Source organism: Canis lupus, chromosome 36, assembly GCF_003254725.2.
Source record: "Canis lupus dingo isolate Sandy chromosome 36, ASM325472v2, whole genome shotgun sequence".
Lineage (NCBI taxonomy): Eukaryota > Metazoa > Chordata > Mammalia > Carnivora > Canidae > Canis > Canis lupus.
This window is the reverse complement of record NC_064278.1, coordinates 10,987,984-11,003,810: the sequence shown is the minus strand read 5'-3', so window position 1 is coordinate 11,003,810 and position 15,827 is coordinate 10,987,984. Positions and strand designations below refer to the sequence as shown.

Genomic DNA, 15,827 nt, shown 5'->3' with positions numbered 1-15,827 from the left:
TAGTGACTACTGGAGTTATTGCTTGAGTTCACTAAAGAGAGAATGTCCTACTTTTCATATTGAACCCCGTGCAGAACCTCAAGCTATAAAATAGATAAAAGCGGAAGTAAGGTACAGAGAACTCTGACCCCATGGAACACAACTAACTAGAAAACCACTCTAGTCCTAAGATGCTCGGACAAAATTTTGTATGTTCTTTCCATGAAGGGCAAAATGCAAACTCATTAATAAGAGTATGGTTGGATATGTGGATTTTTAGTTATTTGAACAGTTGAAAATGTCTCTAATAACAGGGATGCTCAGCTCTTTTGCACACCAGTGAGCCTGGGAAGAGGGGTGTGGCACAAATACCAACAAGTATCAGCAGAGGTCATGGTGGGATGGGTAAAGAAGAAAGTCCCCCTGTCCCCCTGAGGATCACTACTCTGAGAGGATATCCTGAACTTGATCCTGTCTTGTTAAATATAGTTTTTAAATCAAAGCATGGATGAAGACTGAGAGGTGGGATTATCACATTGGAGGATGACAAGATCAGGTTTATTTAAATTAAAGAATAAACTTTATTGATTGCTCTGTATGTCATGTCCCACACTAAAGAGGATTCTTGCCTAGAGATGTACAAAGTTTTGATGATGCTGACCTGACTTACCGGGCTTTGTTTGTTTGCCTGCTTTTTGTTGTTGCTCTTTTACTTACTTAATATGAACAAACAAACTCATCAAGATCCAAAAAGCTCCCGTACCTTTAGTATGTACTCAAGGATAGAGCATCTACAACTTAAGGCAGGGGGGTGAGGAGGATAACGTAACATATTCCTATACACCGTGGATACATCCCATCTAGAGTACAAGATCCAGATCAAATACCATGTTTCGAGGTAGACATTAACAAACAGCATTGTATCCAGGGAATGTAACTGGAGTGAAAATGTCAGAAAACCACACCCTGGGAGGATTAGTGGGAAGAACTAAGGATGTCTAATCTCATAGAACAGCAACACATATGGACAGCCACATGCAGAAGAATGAAACTAGACCATTCTCTTTCACCATACACAAAGATAAACTCAAAATGGGTGAAAGATCTAAATGTGAGACAAGAATCCATCAAAATCCTAGAGGAGAACACAGGCAACACCCTTTTTGAACATGGCCACAGCCACTTCTTGCAAGATACATCTATGAAGGCAAGAGCAACAAAAGCAAAAATGAATTATTGGGACTTAAGATAAAAAGCTTCTGCACAGCAAAAGAAACAGTCAACAAAACCAAAAGACAACCTACAGAATGGGAGAAGATATTTGCAAATGACCTATCAGATAAAGGGCTAGTTTCCAAGATCCATAAAGAACTTATGAAACTCAACAGCAAAGAAACAAACAATCCAATCATGAAATGGGCAAAAGACATGAAGAGAAATCTCACAGAGGAAGACATAGACATGGCCAACATGCACATGAGAAAATGCTCTGCATCACTTGCCATCAGGGAAATACAATCAAAACCACAATGAGATACCACCTCACACCAGTGAGAATGGGGAAAATTAACAAGGCAGGAAACAACAAATGTTGGAGAGGATGTGGAGAAAGGGGAACCCTCTTGCACTGTTGGTGGGAATGTGAACTGGTGCAGCCACTCTGGAAACTATGTGGAGGTTCCTCAAAGAGTTAAAAATAGACCTGCCCTATGACCCAGCAATTGCACTGCTGGGGATTTACCCCAAAGATACAGATGCAGTGAAACACCGGGACACCTGCACCCCGACGTTTATAGCAGCAATGGCCACGATAGCCAAACTGTGGAAGGAGCCTCGGTGTCCATCGAAAGATGAATGGATAAAGAAGATGTGGTTCATGTATATAATGGAATATTACTCAACCATTAGAAATGACAAATACCCACCATTTGCTTCAACGTGGAGGGAACTGGAGGGTATTATGCTCAGTGAAGTAAGTCAATCGGAGAAGGACAAACATTATATGGTCTCATTCATTTGGGGAATATAAAAAATAGTGAAAAGGATTAAAGGGGAAAGGAGGGAAAATGAGTGGGAAATATCAGTGAGGGAGACAGAACATGAGAAACTCCTAACTCTGGGAAAGGAACAAGGGAAAGTGGAAGGGGAGGTGGGCAGGGGGATGGGATGACTGGGTGATGGGCACTGAGGGGGGCACTTGACGGGATGAGCACTGGGTGTTATGCTATATGTTGGCAAATCAAACTCCAATAAAAAATAATTAAAAAAAAAAGAACAGCAACACATGGAGCCCACATAACCCGCTTGTCAAATATTGGCATATCCATCACCATTGCTTTCAAACACTTGGAGTTTGGAGAACAGGAGCAGGATTTATTCTGTTTACCTTGAAGGCAGGACTAGGGTCAAAAGATATAATTAGATGGCAGCATACTAGTCAATGTAAAGAAGAACTCTCTAACAATTACAGCTGGATAAATAGAATTGGCTCTCTCAAAAAGCAGTATTCTCTGGGTCATGAAAGATGTGTAGTAAGTGGCTTTGTAGAGGACATGGTTTTGTGGTATGAGTTAGATAGACAATCTAGTCACTAATTCTCTGGCAAACTGAAGAAAAATATCCATATTATTTTGATATTCAGTCAAATCTTATAATTCTTCTGCTCATTACTTGTTAACTACAGGTGGCAAACTGGAACCAATTTAATTATGCCCTCAAAGAACCAGGAAGATTTGACTGTTTTGTCAGCTTCTAAGAACTTCAACAACCTGAATTTACAATGTGTCTGTGGCTTATGTACCACCACTAAAGTCACCAAAAAGGATGATAATATCAACATATAAGACGTATAAACCTTCATACTTTCTGTTATCCTCCCTCTGGTTTAGACCAACATTGTTTCTTTCAGTGGTGGCTACTAAGCCAAATAAATCCAACAGTGTACTGGTAAATATTTAACAAGGATGTCACTGGAAAAAAAATAAAAGGTTCTAACACGTTGTGTTTGTCAAGTCCTATGGTGTAAATAGTGTCCTCATGGCTGATTTCAAGCTACCATTGGGAGAATATATGCACAATACACTTTAGTGAGCAACTTTTGTGAGCTGGCTGGAGCACACCACTGGATGCACCCCATAGTTTAATCAGGAGAATCAGTTCAATTGATTTCTCCTGAACCCCAGAGGATCAATGTATATTGCATAGGAAGGATGTAGAGATTACATATGCTTAATTGTTCTATTAAAATTAAATACCAGCAATATTTTGAAAGAACATATTCTTAAATATATTGCATTTGCCCAGGGCTGTAGCCCAGTCTCTCAGTCTCCATCGCTTTGATCAGGTGTATTTTTTCTGTTTTTCATTTGGTGTTGGAGCAGGCCTCCATTTAGGTATACATTCTGGAAGCACTGGCACTACCTGTGCTCTTGAGCAAGCTGTACAGAGTCTAACAGAGAAGTTCTGTAGGGATAAATGGAGGTAAAAAATACCATGACCAGCAGACTCTGATCTGTCTGATAAAGAATTATAGTATGATGAATTAGTTAAAGACACATCCAAAAGTTTGGAAACATAGATTTGAGATAATAGCCTGTGGCAACCATTTCTCATAATCCTTTATATTTTCGAGAGCATTTAGGATATTTACCTAGAAGTTAGTAAATCACAAGACTGTTTAAGAGATATAAGGAACAGGGCTAGAGGTTAAGGTGGAGAATTATGTTGTATGGGTGAGTCACTAAGTGAATAAAGCACAACCATAAGGGTAAGATTTCAGGTGAAGAAAATTTAGGTAGAGATTTTTAAAGGGTTGATCATTAAAGGAAGAGTTACCACCTGGCATTTTTTTTTTTTTTTTTAATAAAGAGAGAGTGCAAACAACCAAGCATTACTCAAGGAACATGTGACTGAAGGATTGAGAAAACTAATTCTGGGAAGTAATTGGAAGTGGTACCAGAGTGCAGACAGTCCTTTGATCTCAGAAAGGAGAAAAAGAACAATCAAGATTGAAAAAACATTGAGAAGGAAAGCCAGTCAAAGCTGTGAAAGCTAAATTAAATTTCTTAGAACAAGGTAGTAGAATCCAGTAAGATACAACCCAGAGGCAATTGGAATGCCAAGGCTCTTTGAAACATAAATGGCTGCCTAATGCATTTTGCAGATACATGAGAAATGGGAATAAAGGCTAATGTAATTGTTCAACAATGTGGTGCAGATGATGAAATCTAAGCACTTAATTTGGAAAAGAGTACAGTATTAAGATGACCGCCTTGATTACTGTGAAGAGTATGACATGTTTGAATGGGCTTGACAGGCAAAACGGATACTCTCTGTAATTCAGAAATCTAAAGCTAGTTATTTCTTCTAGGAACAAGAATTTTATTCATTTAGCTTTCTCTATTGATTGTTTTGTGACATTGTTTGGAGCACCAACACCATCAACAAAAAAGACACCTGAGAGCCCAAATAGAATTGGATTTTTTTTTTCTACACATCTAATTGGATATATTATTTCCCAATGTGGCTAGCTCATAATTTGATTAAGAGATGGATTTCGAAATAAGAAGCGATTTTACAGTGAAAAACTAAATTCCTATTCTTACTTGTTTCCAAAGTGTGTAGTGTGTGTGTAGTTTGTTTCAAGAAGTGTGTGGTGTATGTTTCTGTCTACAAATCTTTCACTGAAAGGCAGCATCAGAAGGGGTGCCATTACAGAGGCAGGCTCTCTATTTGGAACCTAGTGAAATGCCCTGGGAAGACTTGGAGGCACAGTGGAAAGAGGAACTTCTCCTTACTGTTCTGGGCTGTTGGTTCTCAAATAAGGAAAAGGGAAATGACTCGGTTCCACATCCAGTGGGTTTCCTGTGGTGTTGCGGCTGGTCTCCATGGGGAGGGCTTTGGAAAGTGTTTGTCTTGTCAGAAGTTGTCTTCTCTCTCTTACTCCATAGAAAGCTCACTGCCACTCACAGAGGACCACCTCCAGCCAAAGCCAAAGTGGAGAAGTTTGTACAATCCTTGCTTTCCTCTTTTGACCCTGTTCTGTGCCAGCAAACCTCCTGCTGCCCCAGTCAAAATAATGGAATCAATTTAGCTACATTTATTTTATTACTTACTCCAGAGGTATTAGTATTTCAAGACAAATGTTACATTAAAAGTCAAATTTTTAAGTATCAGAGTGATATTTTTGGATAGCGAATGTTTTTGGAAGCTAATTTTAGATTTTGGATAGCTAAACCCTAGATAAGTATAGTCAATGATATTTTAAAAATCTTAAAAGTTAATATAATAGAGGAATTATAATTAAAATATACAACTGTTGGGGATCCCCCTGGGTGGCTCAGCGGTTTAGCGCCTGCCTTTGGCCCAGGGTGTGAACCTGGAGTCCCGGGATCGAGTCCCGCGTTGGGCTCCTGGCATGGAGCCTGCTTCTCCCTCTGCCTGTGTCTCTGCCCCCCCGCCCCTCCATCTATCATGAATATGTAAATTTAAAAAAATCTTTAAGAAAATATACAACTGTTTCTTCATTCGGTCTTCTCAGATTTTTTTTTAAAGCAAACTGGTCCGCATTGCTATGATCTTTTATTAGGTTCGTGTGACATGTTTCTGAGTTTCTAAATATTTTCAACACAGAGAGGCTAAAATCAGACACCTTAGAATCCCATTATCTTTTTGCTTGGTATTCATTTGAAAGGAGCAATGATATCCAAATGTCTTCTGTTTACATCTTCACCAAAAAGGGAAGTTGCGTGTTTTCACTTATCAATGACAAACCGAGCCATGACTGCCTCTCCAACTTCCAACACTAAGTACGATTAAAAATAAAAGATGAATCAATAGGAGAATTCTTTCTTTCTTTCTTTCTTTCTTTCTTTCTTTCTTTCTTTCTTTCTTTCTTTTTGGTTCTTCTTTTCTTCTGCAGCTTATTAAAGAAAAAGCATAAAAGTCGCTGAATACAAATTACAGTATCAGAATATATTACTGCCTGATATGGAAGGTTCCTGTAGGTGTGTGGCTCTCCCAACATTCATCACATGTATAATGTGCCTCAAAGTTCGCCACAATAAATCTTTTGGTTCTCAGAATTATAGTCTCCCAGCTGCTAAAAACCACTGTACACAGTACCAAACCTCAGAAAGGTATGACTCCCTATAGGTACAGAGATTGGCTTTCCCAATGCCTAGGGGGGATAATCAATTAATTTTAGAATAAGAAGTAACAGGATAATATAACCAGTTTTCTATTGAGTGAGTCAGTGTTTAACATCGAGTTTCTTTTTCTTCAGCACACATGGTCCAATAATTTACTTATCCCACTGGGTCTTTGTTAAGATTAAATTGAATGATGTTTACCAAATGCCTGGCAAATAAAAATCACTTAATGAATGGCGGCCATTACTATTGTTTTGCCAATATTTGATTGGGAATGACTTTGTTCTTTGAGTAGGGCATAGAGTTGGTTTACAGTGGTTTAGAAAGGTAGAGGGCAGATTTCAAAAGCAAATCTAAGACTTATTATTAAAATAAGCTATATGCAAAGCAATCAGGAAAACAATAATAACAGTGGGCTGCTACCAAAAAAATCTTAAGAGACTTCCAATGAAATTTGTCAAAAATATCACCAAAGGAAATATGAGATAAGCTCTAGGCTAGATTGTGCCTCGCTTAATTTAAGCAATGGCCTTCTTATACAATTGGGAGCAAGGCAGATACATAAATTGCAAAATACATAAAAACAAGGTATTTTAAAACACACGGCACACCTCTGCTGTCTGACTTTGTACTGGGAACTAGAGTTACACGTAACACAGGTGTGCTCATTGGTGCTTCAGCGATTTAATAAGAGGCTCTTCATGTTAAGTATCCTGGATTACCTAAAAAACATTTCCTTTGTCCCATAATAGTGGGAGAGCATTCCTATATTTTGATAGGCTGATGGAGCAGTACATGTTTAAAGATTGTCTTTGGTTGATGTTTTCTGAGCTGTGTTTCTCTCCACTTAATCTCTAATATGGCCTGGACACATCTCTGACATCTCTTTACTAACTCAAAAGCCTCTCCAAAATCAGTATGTTCAAAAATAATCTCATTATCTATCCCTTCCCTTCCAATCCCAGGCCCACCCTACTCCTCTTCCTGGATTCCTTGCCATATCCTCATAGAGAAAGCTACTATTACCCACAACCTGTTCATTTGTGTAAGCCAGAAATCCAGGAATCATTCTTGACTCCTCCTTTTTTTTTTTCCCTCTAAGTATCACAATGTTCATTGATAGATACAAGTAAATAAGATCAGGGCAAGAACATAATTTGATAAATTATGTAGACTTAACTTCAATACTATAATAAGAGGGACCAATTCAAATCATTACCATTTGTTCCACACCCACAAAACCACGTCAAGGGCAGGAATGGTCTCTCAAAATTGATCAGTTTTGTGCAAGTAAACCATGTTTCTTTTAAAAAGACTTTTGCACTTGCCCAGGTTCAAGGATATTAAAATCTAGCACATAAATCCTATTACGGGAGGTAGAAATACAGGCAATATACTATTACAGCAACAAGTAACCACAGTTAAGAATTTTTCTGTAACAACCAAATGGATAATCAAATATTGCAACAACACAATATTCCTGAGAAAAGTGCATTTCTACAGTATCCAGTATTGCTGTTCAATCTTCTAACTTCAAACAGCCTACAGTAACCGGCAGCAAAGACGGTCCTTGCCTGCTGGAAGATTTAGGATGTAATTATCACATGCTACTAAAATACTATCTAAACATTAAAGATACTCCTAAAATATTTGATGGTAGACTATGATTAAGACATTACACTACAAAAAAATCCTTATGCAAAGGGAAACACTAACTGATGTGCTTCTGCTTTAAATATTGTGAAAACATTACAGCAGAATGACTTTTTGCAGTGGTTAGGTCAAATGCAGTTTGGTCATAGCAATGGTATGTTTTGCACAATTCGAGGCTTTGGCTGGTTCTTTAGTCAGCTTCTTCCTCAGACACTTCTTCTTCAGCAGTTTCTAGCCAGGTTAGCCACTGATTCACCTGGAATGAAGCCTTGCCTTTCCCAGCAATCTCTTGGGTTGTATCTTCTTTCCAAGCCCAGCCCTCTTTTCCTTTCAAAACCAGCCTGTCACCAAGAGCTGTTGACTTTACTCTCGAAACTTCTTCCTCTGTCCATTTCTCTTCATCTCTCCTATCATCAGTCTATCTAACTCACCATCATCCTTCTCCTGGACTACTGCGATAGCCTCTTAACTGGTTAATCCTGTATGCTCCCCCACCCTTAAGCATGGCAGCCCTTACCCCAAAACTATTCTCACAGCATAGGATGAACCCGATCATATTATTCTACTACCCTGACCCCAATGCCCAAAACTCTCAGATGTCTTTTGATGGTCTTAGATGAAGAGAAAAAAAGGTGCCTTAACATGGTCTACAAAGTCTCGTCCTGCCTCCTCCATGTATAGTCTACTTCATGAAGTAGACTCTGTTCCAGCCACACTAGTACTCACTATGCTTCCTCCTCCAGCACAAGGCAGTTCTGGCTCTTCCTGTTGCCTGAACCACTCTTGCCAACCCTTTGGCCTAGTTAGTTGTTCGGATTTCCATTCAGTCGTCACTTCCTTGAAGACGCCTTCCTTGGCCTCTGGACCACACCAATGCCCTGTTACATACTTTCACAGCCTTTGCAAATCTCCTTTATAGCACTTAATGAAGCTATGATTCTATTTTGTCTACATGATTGATATTTTTCTTTCCTATTAATATAAAAGTTCCAGAAGAGAAGGGATCACATCTATTTTTGATACCAGTTGGCCCCAGCCCAAGCATAGGCTCTATGACCTGGTGGTACTCAATAACAAATATTTATTGAATGAATAACTAAATGATGTCAGATAGGCTTTCCACATAGCTTTCAGTGAAGACATTACTGTTTTCGCTTAAAAGAAAAAAAAAAAAGCCTCGGCAGGCAGGTAGTCTGTTGTGTAAAATGTCCAGCTTGGTCCACGAAGTATGAAAAGTATGAAAGTATGTAACAAGTATGAAAACGGATAATTCAACCAAATCAAGGTAAGGATACAAGGTTTTGCAAAAAGTGAGTTCCTAATGCTTTTTTACCTTTAGTTTTAAAGAGTTCAGTTTTTCCTCCCTGAGGTGTTCTCTCAACATCTCCCGGTGGAGCCTCTCTTGCTCTCTTGCAAATTCACCAAGAGTGTACTGGCGCACGCTGTTATGGCGGCTGGACATGCCCAGGGTGCTGCCCCCTTGACTGGGCACGCTCGTGAAGCCTTGCCTCCTGGTGAAGTAGTACACGGTGACACAACTGAAATGCACATTCTTTGTCCTTAGCCGCTTCTCTCTTTTGAGGATGGAGGAGGCTGGAAGAGAAAGAAACAATTCAGTGAACACCTAGGGCAGCAGGTTTCAGATGAGGTGAAGAATTAGAAAGTGCCATTTGATGATATTGAATCTACAGTCAACCCTTTTTGGCTAGGAGACACTAAAGATGTTGTATCTGAGAGCTGGCATAGATTTCTATTTCCTTTCTTGAATTTTCTTCTAGCTGTAGTAGAGTAGACTTTTAAGCCCTCTGTAATGGTAGTCTAAGCAAACTTTCAGGAAAGTTGCCAACAGTCTATGAGTCAGTGGCAGGATTTAATTTTATTTTCCCTAACGTCTTAAGTTTTGGTTTTATGGTTTTCACGAGAGTTGCATCATAGTCTAATCAGAAAAGGCACACTACACTACAAACTCTTATATTCTGGATCTTATTTTGATATCAGGGGCATTTGGCATAGAAAAATGTCTATTTACAAATTTTAGAAAATTTCACAAAGCAATAAAAACTCACATAAAAAGGCTCAGTGGCACTATTTAGACATTTTTACAACCTAGATCTAACAAAGCTTTGATTTGGTAAGAACCCCACTAAAGCATTGCAGACAGTGGGATTTTAATACAAGTATATACTGAGATGATTGACAATGGTCATGAACTACATCAGAACCTTTATTATTAGTTACAAGGCCACCAAGATGCATTGAACATCGTGTAAGTTTGAGATACACGCTGTGGTTGAGAAAGAGCCACACATTATAAACATGACCTTTTGGAGATGGAAGACATGCTAGACACCATCTAACCCGGTCCTTCTATTTTATAAAGTAGCCCAGACTTGCAGAATTTGAGTATTTTCAATGAAGGTAGTTAGTGGCAAGGCTACACTCAAACTTAAAAGCTCCCACTCTGGTGCCATATTATAGACACTTCTCCATTGGGGAAGGAAGTACACTGAATTGAGGAGGAAAATATAGAATCATGCTCTTATGGGTCATTTCCTTCCCACTGCTACCAATTTGTTGAGGTTCTAGCCCTCGATACCCCAGGATGTAAGTTTATTAGGGAACGAGGTCCTTATACAGGTGATCAAGTTGAGGTGAGATCATCAGGGTGGGTGCTAATCCAGTACAAATGGTGTCCATATAAAGAGGGAAAATATAAACTCACATGCAGAGAGGGATGATGTAAAGAGACAAAGGGAGAAATCTGTGTGAAGATGGATAACAGAGATTAGGAGTATGCTGCAGAAAGCTAAGGGATGCCTAGGGCTACCAGGAGCTGGAAATGCAAGGAAAGCCCCTGCTTTCATAGAAAGCACAGTTCTGCAAACATGTTGATTTCAATCTTGTCTCCAGAACTGTTGAGACAAGAAATTTTCGTTGTTCTAAGTCACTGAGTTAGTGGTACTTTGTTTCTAAACTAATATGCACATTCAAGTAGAAAAATAGGCAGAAACAATAAATGAGGACAAAAATCCTTGGATAGCAACGAGTAATATAAGCTAACGTTTATGGAGCTTATGGAGTACTTCCCAAGTGCTGGACCATGCAAAGAATTTTACATGAATTATCTCATTTTATCCTTACATCTCCTTGGGTTGATATTACCCATGTCTCCATGTGAGGAAACCAAGTCACCAAAGGTTGAATAACATTGCTAAAGTCATATAACCAGTTGTGAAGCTGGGGTTCATTATTTCAAGGTCCAGGCTCTTAACCACCATTTCACAGAGAGAACTAAAGCCACCCTGAGGGAACCAAACAAGGCTGAAACTTGCTGTCATACTACTTCTGGTAGATGTCAACTGCTGCTGCCTTCAGAGATGATTTTGATTTGGAAGGCTACACAATGAGAGAAAAGGGACTACACTATCACTTTGAATTTATATAAGAATCTTTTAACAAGGGAGTTCAGGTTCCTTAGTCTCCTATGTCCTCCACCTCATAAAGCATTCAACCTAAATACAGAGAGGCTGTTATGATTAATCTCATTTCATGAACTGGTTTATTCAATAAATATAAATCAAGGGCCTGCTATGTGCCCGGCACTTTCTGGATGATTGGATATATTGGTGAAAAAACCAGATGGTGATTCCTGCCCACATGGAACTTCCATTTCCAGCGATGAGAAACTCAGGCAGAATGAACAGACTCAAAAGTTTACGGAGTAAGAGAAATATGACATTTGGGCAAGAATTTCATTTTCCGAACTTCTTTTTTCTACTGTTTTACCTCTCCAGAGGAGATTGCCAGAAAGCAAAGGCTTTCAAACGTGCACATAATTTCCCCATTTATTTATGTACATGTTCACTACACATACTTGTACTCCTGGCAGCAGAGACAGTTTTCAACTTTGATTTAAAAGCTCTGATCTGCTTCATAACGGTATGTTTAAATCATCTCAAAACAGGGAAGAATTTGTCAAAATGTGAAAGATTACCGTAGAAAGAAAAATTCAACAACCTGCCTACGAATCTGCCACCCTGACAGCCTCATCTGTCACCTGTCTTACAGCAGGCGAGAGCTACTGGTTTTGGGGTGATAACCTTCAACCTTTTTCACTCTTATTATCATAAAATGATGCCCTTCAGACATTATCTTTCAAGGCCATGAATTTATAAATTAAAAAAATATTTTAATGAACCGATTTAAAATAATTATCATAAACATCTCTGATGATTTTATTAATTATTTTTTAGACAATTCATGGTAGTAGTCTAGACAAATTTTCTTTCTTTTTTTTTAAGATTTTATTTATTTTTTTTCACGAGAGACACAGAGAGACAGAGAGAGGCAGAGACACAGGCAGAGGGAGAACTGGGCTCCATGCAGGAAGCCCGATGTGGGACTCGATCCTGGCTCTCCAGGATCACGCCCTGAGCCAAAGGCAGGCGCCAAACCACTGAGCCACCCAGGGATCCCAACAAATTTTCTTTTTAACACTTATTTAGACTTGTACTTGTACTTCTAGATTATAAAAATTCTTCAATATTCTGGATAAATCTATTGTGATATGAATCTACTATTTCCTAAAAAGTCAGATTATATTTTCCCCAAAAGATAGAGTTTAGAGACAATTTTCTAAGGCTTTGAGGATAACAATAGTGGCAACTATAGAGTCCCTTCAGCGGGACTCTTGGCATTGCTAACATGGTCAAAGTGTGTTAGGATTGGATTGGTGTCAGTTCCTATCCACAAGGGTTTATAATTCAAACCTGTGCTTATCCTTGTCCTAGAATTTGCATATTATAAATAGCACCGTAAAAACAAAGATCGAAATGCCTATGGAATATGTTTAAAAGGAAGGCTTTGAAATACTATAAGATCAGCCTTATGGGAGATACTTTAAATGTGGCTTTCCTGAATATAGGAGCCACCCACGTCTCTCTTCTGATGATTGAATTGGAGCGCTAGAATGGGCCTTTATGGGCTATCTCCTGCCTCCAGGCCCCAATTTGACTAACATCGCAAAATGAAGCCATAAAAAAGAGTCTGTGTTCTTCAAGCCTGGGAAAAACAGGCCAAATTCACTCAGCACAGCTGCCTTAGGGAATCGGAAACCTCCCTCATATGCCTACCTACTAATTTGTGCCATTTGCAGAGGGATTGAACTCTACTTTGTGCCTCTATAGAGTTCAGAATTCATTTCACCACTGTGAGGTCAAGAGCAAGTAAAAAAAAGGGTGGAGGTGTCTTTCATTACCGCTTTGAAAATAATTAGTCTGTTTTCATACATGATACAAATTTTTTTGTGTGTCTTTCAACCCGTTTTCTTTGATCTCATTCATAGTTACCACCCGGAGGTGGAAGTGCGTAAATGCGACAGTACTGTGTACGCTGCCCAGGACAGCTCTGGAGAGCACCATTATGGCTCCCATCAGGGTACACTGCTGTTACTGTCAAATGATCACATTTTATGGAGATAGTATTGATCTTTGTAAACTACAGGAATAAATAGCACAGAGTAACTGATGTTAGTTGTCTGCAGAATATAGCTTTCTTAAAATAATGCTTTAAAAGTGAATGCAGAAGACAATTGAGAAATTGTCTAGTTCACAATGTCAGGGTAAGAATGTAAGTAGACAAAATAATCCGTGCCATAAATTATATAGAGTTCATGCACAGAGTGGATTAAAAATGGAAGCCAAAACTAAGAACTGGACAGTGTGTTTCCAAAACCATCCAGGGAAGCCAATGCTGTGATGACATGAATATTTGATCCAACAGAGGAGATGAATATATCAAAGTATCACAGTTGAATCAAATTAAACTCTAAGAAAATGCTTCTGACTTGGCTCCACTTCCACACTCCTAAACCAACCTATTCATACAAATTGGAATACATCTTCAGATCAACAAGACTATCTAGTTGATACATTAATTTTTTTCTTTTGCTGAAAATAATCAAATTTGTTTCAGATGTTTAACAGTCATTTCTGAATATGCATAGTATGTGTCATTACACTGGAGATTGTCTTGTCTGCATGCAGGAGACTGTGATGTGTCTGGGCCTATAAAATTAAAGACCAGATCTTAGACCACTGGCTCCACCACAGTGCAGCCACTCTGGAGCTAACTATGCTTGAGCAGCACGCTAGTTACCCTCTCAAGGCGCTTGTTCTTTTTAATGTCAACAACCATCAGCAAAGCACTGTGAAAGCCAGAAAGGCAGAAAGCAGTAAGAGCTATGTTTCTTGGCACTATATTTGGTACATGCAGGTTGAGAGTTTGTGGTCCAGTCTGATGTTAAACAAGAGGCAAATTATGGAAAATATTAATTCTACCATTTGGGTCTAAAGTCAATGATACACTTCTCTCTCCTATGCACTATGCTCAAAAGGAAAATACCAGATGATTTTTTTTCAAAGACTTGATTTCTTAATTCATGAGAGATAGATAGATAGTTAGATAGATAGATAGAGAGAGAGAGAGAGAGAGAGAGACAGGCAGAGAGAGAAGCAGGCAGGGAGCCCCATGTAGGACTCAATCCTGGAACTCCAGGATCATGCCCTGGGCCAAAGGCAGGTGCCAAACCACTGAGCCACCCAGGCATTCCAATACCACATGATTTGTAAGTCTATATTTTGAGTTTATTTTTCATTTATTTGGGGGGAAGTTAGTCTAAGCAAAATGAGATTACTGAAATTAACTTATCTGGTAAATCTTGGTATTTTTTTTTAAAACATACACCCCAAATTAATCAGGGGCTCTCAAAGTATGCATGTTCTTCTTTGAAAAACAAATGAAGATCAAATCAGTTATGAAGTCATGAAGCCTACCTAGCTTATAAACAAAAAATCTGGTTTCATCAGAAAATATTTTGTATAAAAACTAGCCTAATAACTCAGATATTAAGTTGATTTCCAATGGTTAAAGTTATTCAGATAAAAAAAAAGTCCCTAATCTTTACAAGTGACTTCTGTAAATGTCCAGTGATCATATTTTTATGTGTCCTCCAGCTTGCCATGGCAGTCCAGGTTGGCCCCTCTTGATTAGGTGTCAACTACATGGTCTCAAATCCTAACCACAGAGTGAAAATGGATCCAGCAACCAAGAAATATAGGAGTAGTTTCTTTGAAAATGAAGTATAGTTTGCTATTAAAAGCAATCCTTCCTTGTTCTAGTTCTCCCCTTTAATTCTTTTAAGTTACATTCTCAAGCTTCCTGAAAATACTTGCCCCAGTCACTCCATTTATTATTTTGCTCAAGTGAGGTATTTAGGGCATGAGTGAATCATTCAGGTGGGAGAAACTCCACAGGATTGATAATAAGGAAATGTCTGGGACATGAGTGAATGAGAGGCAAGACAAAAATAAGAACTAATTGAGGATGTTTTCTTTCCGACTCATGAACAAAACCCAAATTATCTTAAATGTGGGATGTAAAGTGATCTATCATCTATGGCTAAATCCATGTTACGTTGTTGTGTACTCAGTATGTTATTTTATACTTGGTTATGAAGGGTAGAAAGACACATACAGACGGTCACAAACAAAAGAAAAAGAATCTCCCAAACAATTGGATGGGCACTACTGGGGTATACTCAATGTTTTGGAATTGAAGTGCTTTGCATTTCCAAAAAAGTAATCAGAGCTAAGACAGAACCAGGAAATGTAAGAAAATGTCAGAATCCTCCAAATAGTAAGTCAGGGTTTTTTCCCCTTTAGTATTACTGCCCTTTTACTACGAAATAGCATTCAAAAACAAAAATCAAAGAAAAATAGCTCCCACTTACAGGGATGCCCGAGATGTCAAACCCAAGTTTGTATTTGGCTCCCTACAGTGTGAATGATAGCTCCAAATGCTTTTAAAATTGTAGCACATCTCTCTCCCGAGGCTCTAAATGTCACTCTTCCCCATCTCAAACCAACCAAACAACTCGTGTGCTAGTAAAGGGGCAAGCAGTCTTGCACCACATGTTTATCATAATAAACATACATAAGAACCAGTCATCATTGTGATTTCAGTCCTTCTGTAGGGGAGGAATAGTTT

General features: G+C 38.7%; 1 protein-coding gene across 3 annotated transcripts in view; it reads right to left on the bottom strand.

Annotated features, from left to right (window-relative positions):
* Positions 1 to 15,827, bottom strand: part of CSRNP3 (cysteine and serine rich nuclear protein 3) — a 189,518-nt gene that overhangs the window by 11,553 nt on the left and 162,138 nt on the right. For all 3 annotated transcript variants that reach the window (XM_025471000.3, XM_049106327.1, XM_049106328.1), the window contains one exon: positions 9,115 to 9,374. In XM_025471000.3, coding sequence (XP_025326785.1) covers positions 9,115 to 9,374 — 260 coding nt within the window. The remainder of the gene's footprint in view (positions 1 to 9,114; positions 9,375 to 15,827) is intronic.